General features: G+C 35.7%; 1 protein-coding gene across 1 annotated transcript; it reads left to right on the forward strand.

Annotated features, from left to right (window-relative positions):
* Nucleotides 1–7462: 7462 nt before the first annotated feature.
* Nucleotides 7463–9111, forward strand: LOC125811335 (uncharacterized). Its single transcript, XM_049490837.1, has 5 exons — nucleotides 7463–7847; nucleotides 7939–7999; nucleotides 8092–8548; nucleotides 8624–8680; nucleotides 9100–9111. The coding sequence occupies exons 1-5, from the start codon at nucleotides 7463–7465 to the stop codon at nucleotides 9109–9111; spliced, it is 972 nt and encodes a 323-aa protein (XP_049346794.1).

Here is a 9111-nt window from a genome sequence, read left to right on the forward strand (position 1 = left end):
TCCAACTATTGATTGATATGAGCCAAGGTTATTTCCGACTAGTGAGAGCTGAGGTCATTACCGGCTAGCGATTGATATGAGCCGTTGTCAATTCTGGCTAGTGATATGATATAAAGCCAATGGAAAATGGTTCCGGCTAGTGATATAAAGCCAATGGGAAATTGTTCCGGCTAGTGATATAAAGTCGATGAGAAATGTTTTGGCTAGTGATATGATATAAAGCTGATAAGAAAGGGTTCCGGGTAGTGACATGATATAAAAGTCGATGCGAAATAGTTCCGGCTAGTGATTGATTAGTGATTTGATGCATTATGATGCTTATGTTTGATTTACTTGTTAATTGTGATTGACACACTGTTACTGGTGATTGATCTAATTGACATTGAGATTGACTTGCTTGATATGTGTTGGTTGTTGAATTGTAACTATTGAGTTGTGATTAATGAGTCTTATGAATAGTGTATTGTAGAACTGTTAGGTTGGCCTGATTTCTCTACAGGTTGTAATTTGAGAAGGTTCGGATGGGATGAAAGGCGTATTCGATTTATAGCTAGTTGTCTTGTTTATTAGGTTGCTTGTTGGGTACCGTGTTATTGGTACTGACTCTTTGCTTCACACTTGTGTAGGGCTTGAGTGCTCTTTCTCTCCCATCTTTGAGACTTGTCAAAGAATTGTTGAGAGCTAGTTGCTTGTCATCCCGACGGACCCTCTAGTTCTTCTTTTTATGTTTTGTTCTATTTGAGAAACAGAAACTTGAGACTTGTGCTTAATTATTTCTTAATTTTGCACTTTACGTATTAGTGGATTGTACTTATGACACCAGGTTTTGGGGTGTTAATAGAATGAATACGTTTTTTGCTTTTATCTTGTTCTTACTTTATCTTTCCGCTTTTCTTTCGTTTCGTTGGGTTGAGGCTTACTTGTCTTGGTGAGAATAGACAAATGTCATCACGTCCATTTTTGGGTCATGACATGTTTTTCCTATCGAGTAATATATGATTCCGTATCTAGTCTATTTTTACTGTCCAATAATACAATTCTCCAAAAATAAAAGATATTTTCTAAAAAAGTTAAATGGTGTGTTTGGTATAAAGGAAAATATTTTCCTACAAGATGTTTTCATGGAAACTAAGTTGGTTTCTAACTTATTCTCTCATGTTTGGTTAGTAAGTGAAAAATATTTTCTAGTATATGATTGGTGAATGAAAAATAGTTTTTTGAAAATATCTTTTATTTTTGTCTTGAGAGTAAAATCTATTTTCCAACTCCGATAATCAATCCGGCACCCGACACCCTATCCGAGACCTGACCCCTACTCGCAATAAGGGACCCGACATTCAAACTAGGACCAGACCCTGACCATGACCCAAATTCAGACACAATCCCAAGACCCAACCAAGACCTAACCTCGACTCAAGACCCAACATTCGAATTGGAATATGATCTCGACACCCCCAACCTAACCGTGCCCTGAAAGCTGACCCCGACTCGACACTGATTCTTGACCCCAACATCTGATTTAGGATCCAATTTTTGAATGGGGATCCGACTCCAACCCTAGACCTGACGTTGATGCCTAACCTTAACTAGAGAGCTGACCCCGACCTGAGACCTGACTCCAACCCCGACACTTGACCTCAACCCCAACCTCAAAAACAACACTCGATACTGACCTCGACCTTGACACCCAACCCGACCCTGACTTGAAACTCGAGACCTGACCTGACCCCACTCGAGATTTAAAACCCAACCCAAGACCTAATCCTAACACCTGAACCTGTCCTTGGCACCCGATCCTGACTTCAAGACCAACACCCGACACCTGACCCCAGTCTCGACTTGAGACCCCAACCCTGACCCCACCCAGAGACTTGACCCTGACTCTAACACTTGACTTGAGACCCGACCTCAACCTTGAACTTGATCCGAGACTTGAGAATCGACTTCGACCCTAACCCTAACTCAAGACCTATCCCTAATCTCAATACGAGACCCGACCCTAAACTTGACCCCCACTCCGACCTCAACCTGAGACCTCAACATGAGATCTGACCCTGACTTGATCATGACTTGAGACCCGACTTGACCCTAACCTTTTTTCAAAACCTGACCGTAACTCTTGACCCCAACATTCGACTTGGTCCAACTTTTGAATCGAGATCTGCCACGAGACTTGACCCCGACACCCGACTCGAAACCCCATCCCAACACCTAAGTTGGGATCCAACCCCGATACTTGACCCAAAATTCAACATCTAATCCTAACTCAAGATTCGACCTTGGTAAAATCTGAAACATGGGAGTTGAGTCTCAAATTGAGGTCGAGAGTCAGGTTTCGAATTGAGAATTAGGAGTCGGGTCTAGGAGTAGTATTGAAAATCGATATTCGAAACTTAAGTTAGGATGAAAAGTTGAGATGTGAGGTTCAAAATGATTTTGAAAAATGTTTTCCTCACTTTTTTTAAAGGAAGGCATTTTCCTTAAATTCGAGGAAATAAGTTGATTTGGAAAATATTTTTCAAAACATTTAAGCCAACCAAACATGACAAAACTGGAAAGCATTTTCCTTTCTACCAAACCACATTGACGACTTTACCCTTTACCAAAGGTCTCGGATTCGAGCCCGGTGTATGGAGAAAATTTTGTTGGGAGCGCTAACACCAAATGGGTCTTGAAGTGAGTGATTCAAATTTATTTGGAGCTCCAATGCACACAGTAGGTTGAAAACAAAAAAGAAATACAAACCACATTTATCGGTGATTTTATCTACTAAATACAATTCCCATAATTACATGTGAAAATAATTATTTTATGTTCACTTTGACCGACATTTGAAGATATATTTTTTTCATCATATTAATATGAGAATAATGCAACTTTTAGTATATTTCATATAGTTTCAAACATTTAAATTTAAAATATCGAAGCAGCCTAATTCAATCTAACTTCGAAGATTCTTTAAAGACCCCTCATAAAGAGAAACATAATGTAACTACCTATTCCGGTTTTATTCAAAAGGCACCTCGTGCAAAATCTCAAGAATTTCTTATAGACAACGTCAATTTAAAACTAGGCTGACGTCATCCCGCCAAAGCGGCGCTGCTGTAGCTGTGTGTCAGCCACTATAGCGTGGTTAGCTAGGCAGAAACTCAGAAACATAATTTTTTCTAATTCTTCTCCTCCGCTTCAGTGGTAAAAACAGATGGGGGTCTAAAACCCTCCAAAATCTTCTCTAATCTTAGAGACTAATGAGAAGAGGAATTCTAGCACAAGAAGGGTCAAACCCATGGATTTCCATTCTACGTCCGTTAGGATTCATCCTCAAGGAGCTAGAAGTTAATGTTAAGATTTCTTTAGCAGTTGTTTGGCGTCTAGGTAGACTAAGCTTAACTGAGTAGTTAAACCTATCTTTACTTGCATAATACCTTGTGAATTGTTGGTAATTTAGATGTACAAGCCTTCAGGCGCAGAGTTTGGGCGGACAATTGTGTGGATCACAATTGTTTAGGGTGGTAAGGTACTTAACTTGCTAATGTGGATAGGTATTATTCTAGGGAACCGGTGGGTTATGACTTATAAACAGTAAAAGTTGTCTAGAGAGAGACGTTCGATGTGATGGTTGTTGTTTTCCATGTTATGTAATGTGTGCATGTTAACGGTCTCTATTATAAAACATGTACAATACATGTTGGTAAAAACATAAGGGTTGAATGTGAAATGATGAATTGTTGATAATCTCATATAATAAATGTGTTTTGCATACTTGTATTTACAAGTGTGATTGTATTTCATTATTTGTGATTGTGCTTGTGTGACTATCGGTCGGCTCGGGTACCGCGACTAGTGTAAGGTATACCTTGATTGGCTTGGGTACCACACCTGGTACAAATTATCGGTTGGCTTAGGTACCATTCCTGATACCGGATACTATTGATTGACTCGGGTACCACGTTGGTACATGTTTGATTATTCTCTTATATGTTAGTTCACTACCATGAGTGAATTGGGTGTAATTCTTTGTAATGTGATTGTTACATGTTGGTCTGTGAGTATCGAGAATTGTGTTGAAATGTTTGGAGGGTTCTTGTATAGGTCGAAAGGGCATGTTAAACATTATAGATAATGTTTGGGGATCCTTGGTGGTCCGGGTTACTTGAAAGGTGCAACTAATAGGGTTTGGGTGATTTTTTATGATTTCCGACATGTCTTGGATGGTTGTTAAGTCAAGATGTTGACTAGGAGCTTTGCCTATTCACTAACTCATGTGGTAGTGTTAGTTCGGCTGGTCTAGGACATATTTGATAGGGGGATTGGCTTAAGGTATTTTGGTAGGAGTCTCGTATGTGGTTTGCTAATTTGGTCAAGGTCCATGGTATTGACGTGAGAGCTTTAGGGAGATTAGTAGTCCAGTTAGCAGAGTTGTAGTGGATAAGAATCAGGAATGGGAACAACAGAGGAATTCTGGTGTTGGTAGAATGTGTGGTTTTGAAATGTCTCTATGTGATAGAGGTTATGTTATGATCGAATGTGGGGTAAAATGGCTTAGATGGTGGAGTTGGCAGCGCAAGGAGGTCGAGTGACTTGAGATAGGGTGTATGAGTACCATGGTAGCATAATTTGACAATGAAGGGGGTGCTATTAAGGATCGGGGTCATGAATATATCTCCAAGTTCCATGTTTCTTGATTAATTGCAGGATATTATGTGGTGGATTCGAATCGACCAATGATGCCTACCAATACGTGTTGTTTGCACTGATACTACTCTTATTATGCCGCTTGGCATAGTTTGGTTGCAGGATTGGTGATGTTTCTTAGGTGAAGACGAAGATGATCTCCGACAACTTCTAACTTTCTTTCCTTATGGTGAGAATTGTGTCTTATTATTTGAGTCTTGTGATCTCTTAGAAGCTCTTGTACCTGTTTAGACTAGTTCGTTAGGAGAGTTCAATGTAATTCTTGACAAAAGTACTATATTTTAACTGAGTTGAGTAATTATGTACTTACAAGAGGGTGTTAGCTTATATTTTGTTCACTTCCGCTTTTCATGTTCTGGTTTGGGGTTAGGGTTCTCCTATCTAGATATTGGAGTAGATGCCTACACGGCCCGATGGATTGAGTTATGACACATGACAAGTAAAAGTGTATAATACTCAACTTTTTCTACTCTAATTGTCTTGCTAACTTCTATAATTACTTAGATATTGCATTCAATGTCTTGCTAACTTCTATAATTATTTATTCACTTTTTTTTAGATTATTTAAAAAAGAATATTACTTTTCTATTTATTAGAAAAAACTTTAATTTGTGATTCTCTTTTTGTTCTTAATGAAATAATTTATAATCATAATTATGACTAATATTTGTTTTAGATGTTCTCCTCCAAAATTTTCTTTTCTTTTTGTTAAAATTTTTTAAAGCGCGGATTTTTTAAGTATACAATTAACAATTGTATTTACACCAACATATCAATACTTTTTTTTTCAATTATATAGCAATACTTTTTTTTTTCAAAAGTAGAATTTAAATTAAAAAAAAAAGATTTTCCAAATCAGCCATGCTTATCCCACTTCCCATAAATTTCTCCAATAATTTTACCTTCCCTAATTTATTCAAATATGCTATATATTATCTCCCATAAATAAAGGTTTCCTACCAAAAACATAACTCCTTTCTCTGACTTAAAAAATCGCCCAAACAAAGAACGATTATTGAAAAAAATGCATACCAATAATTTCTCAATTCTAATTCAACACAACGGGCGATGGGACTCAGCAGGTAATTATATAAAAAATAATTCTCATGATTTTTTATTTTGTGGTTGAATTTGATTTTTCACAAATATCTATTTTGTACTTTTTGGTAGTTATTCCTTTTATATATTTTGTCAATTTTGGTGTAAATTAATTCATACAATTTGGTTGACGTTCGGGATCGTCCAAATTTTGGTGTAATTTCAACAATTTCGTATGATTTTGTTGTACACTGATGTGTAAACTTTGTTTTTTGTTAAAGTTTATGTTTAATTGGTATGATGTGTTCTGTATGGTAGCAAATATTTTATATCAATAAGTTTTCAATATGTATTTCTGTATTTGTTTAGGTATTTGATCTGGTATAATTGTCACTAATAGCTGACACCAAACAAATAGCCTGATGCGTGATTTGGTGTATTGTTTGGTCAAATTATAGTATCTTACTTATGAACGTATATTAAAGTGAGTGTAGTTATAAATAATTTGGTGTAATTGGTGGTGTCAAAAACTACAAGTTTGACGATCTATGGTATATAATTAGAACCTCGTAATAAAGTTATGGTACATATTTTAGTGAATTTTAAGTATGTGAATTGGTGTAAATAATAATGTGCAAAATAGTTCGTACATTTACTAATGGTAACCTGATAAAATCATAAATTTTAAAAATTGGTTTAAGGGTATGTAATCTTTGACTGTTTTTTTTTACGTTTATTATATGGTTAAAATATTGGTAAATACTTTGGTATTTCTTTGACTGTTTTTTAAGATAATTAAATGGTTAAATTTTGGTAAATAATTTGGTATTTCAATAAATGGCTTATATACCAACAAAAATCAATGTATAAACAAATCTAAATAAGTTGATGACTGTAGTAGGTAATTCTGAAAGTTCCTTTTAATATTAACAAAGAATTTGTTATTTTAAACAGGCAATTACGTGGATTACAATATTGAAGGAGTTATGTATGATCCAACCACCAAATACGAAGGCTTGCTTACAGCTATATCTTCACAATTGGGAGTGGACACAACAATTTATCATTTGAAACTAAGGTATTTCGTGAGTGGTCCATCTCCACCAATGAAGATACATAACGATACGGGAGTGCAAGTTTATTTAGATCAAAAGAGATGCAATTCAGATTTCTTTTCAAAATATCCTTTATGTGTGACATGTGTGGACAAAGCTATGGAATCCATTGAGTACCAAACAAATGTCCAAACAACACGTCAACATATTGTGGGATCCAACACACTATGTTTGACTAACATGGATCCAATTTTGGAATGTTACATTGAAGAATCACAAGAAACTGAAATAATTTCAAATCCTCAACACTATTTGGTGGCCGAGGATCAAGTTTATATAAACAAGCAAACTATATCGGAAGTTATGAAGTGATATGCATTTCTAAGAGAGTTTTGTTTCGTTGCAAAAAGATCAAGTCCTACTTGGTGAGTTATTATATATGTTGATTTTAAAAATTATCAATACATTTTAACAACTTACCATGTATTAATATGCATGAGTTTTTGCAGTTACTATCTAAAGTGTGCTACAGAAAACTGTTCATGGATTTTTAAATCCTCATGTTTGAATAATTCAAAGTTATTCAAAGTGAGGAAATTCTATGATACACATTCTTGTCCATTGAAGGACCGGATTCAATCAAAGCGACAATCAACAAGTGGTGTGCTTGGGAAATGTTGGTTGAAAAGTATGTCGATCTGAAGACCGTTTACACACCAACAGACATACAAGCAGACATGCTAAGGATACATGGTATTTCATTAACATACATGCAAGCATGGAGAGGTAAAAAAAAAGCTTTCGAGACATTAAGAGGTGACCCTGCCGAATCATATGGAAAAATTCCAACATATCTATATATATTGGAGAAGACATATCCAGGGACAATTGTGAATTATAAAAAAACCGATGAAAATCATTTTTTATATTCATTTACAGCACTTGATGCAAGTATAAGAGGTTGGGAGTATTGTCGACCAATAGTAGTCGTGGATGGTACACATTTAAAATCAACATACGAAGGCACAATGTTGATAGCTAGCACATTAGATCCAGGAGGTACTGTTTATACCATTACCGCAACTAGATTGATTTGTTTTATATATAATCAATATATGTTGTATTTATTTTGAAGATATTTGTTGTATAGGTCACATCTTGCCGCTTGCATACGGAATAGTTGATTCAGAAAATGATGATTCATGGTTATGGTTCTTTGAGAATTTTAAAAATGTATTCGGTGAAAGGGAAGATATGTGCTTTGCTTCTGATAGAAATAAGAGCATTTGGAATGCTACTGCAGCTGTTTATCCCAAATTAGACATTACGCATGCATATACCATCTATGGACCAATTTACTAAAGAAAACATACAGAGATACAGAAGAGGTTAGATCATCATTCTTCAGTTTAGCAAAAGCTTACACTGTTCAAGAGTTTGATGAATTGATGACAAGGATGGATCAAATTAATCCAAAATACCGTGCTTATCTACAAAAATCAAATTATGAGAAATGGTCACGCGCACATTCACCAGCAAAAAGGACTTGGACACTAACAAGTAACATTGCAGAGTCACTAAATAACACTATTCTTGTTGGAAGAAGGTTACCAGTGGTACCATTGTTGGAATTTGTTAGAAAAACAATTGAAGCTTGGAATGAGAAACACAACGAAGAAGGTAGAAATACTACAACAACCTTGACAAGTAAATACAATGAAATGTTGGAGGACAATAGAAATTTGTCTCATCGTATGCTTGTAAGTATTAACAATTCTCTACTATGCATATTATGTTTTGGTTTTATTATTGATAATGAATGCTCTTAAATGAAGGTACGCGCATCAACAATACACCTTCATACCATTACAGATGGTGCAAAGAGGTTTACAGTATGTCTGAATACATGAATGTGTAGTTGTGGCAGATTTCAACATGATGAGCTCCCTTGTAGTCATGCACTTGCAGCAATCAGCATAGGAATAAACATCGCGATGATTATTGTTCAGCTATTATAGTAATAAGAATTATCAAGATACATATGCAATACCAATTGAACCCTTGCCTTGCGAAAGCACTTGGGATATTCCATCACATGTCTTGGAAGAGGTAGTATTACTACCAATTACAAGAAAGCAACTAGGTAGACCTCTAAAAATGATCGCAAAAAGGATTCACCAAAGGAGAGGGGAAGAAGAGGAAAGTAACCTGTAGTGAATGTGGTATAGTTGGGCATAACAAGAAGACTTGCCCAAAAAAAACTCATGATAATTAGCTTTGTGATATTTTTGTTGTTATTTTTACTTTGCAGTTATACAGTTGA

This window comes from Solanum verrucosum, unplaced genomic scaffold (assembly GCF_900185275.1).
Source record: "Solanum verrucosum unplaced genomic scaffold, falcon-dt-bn FXZP01000132.1, whole genome shotgun sequence".
Taxonomy (NCBI): Eukaryota; Viridiplantae; Streptophyta; class Magnoliopsida; order Solanales; family Solanaceae; genus Solanum; species Solanum verrucosum.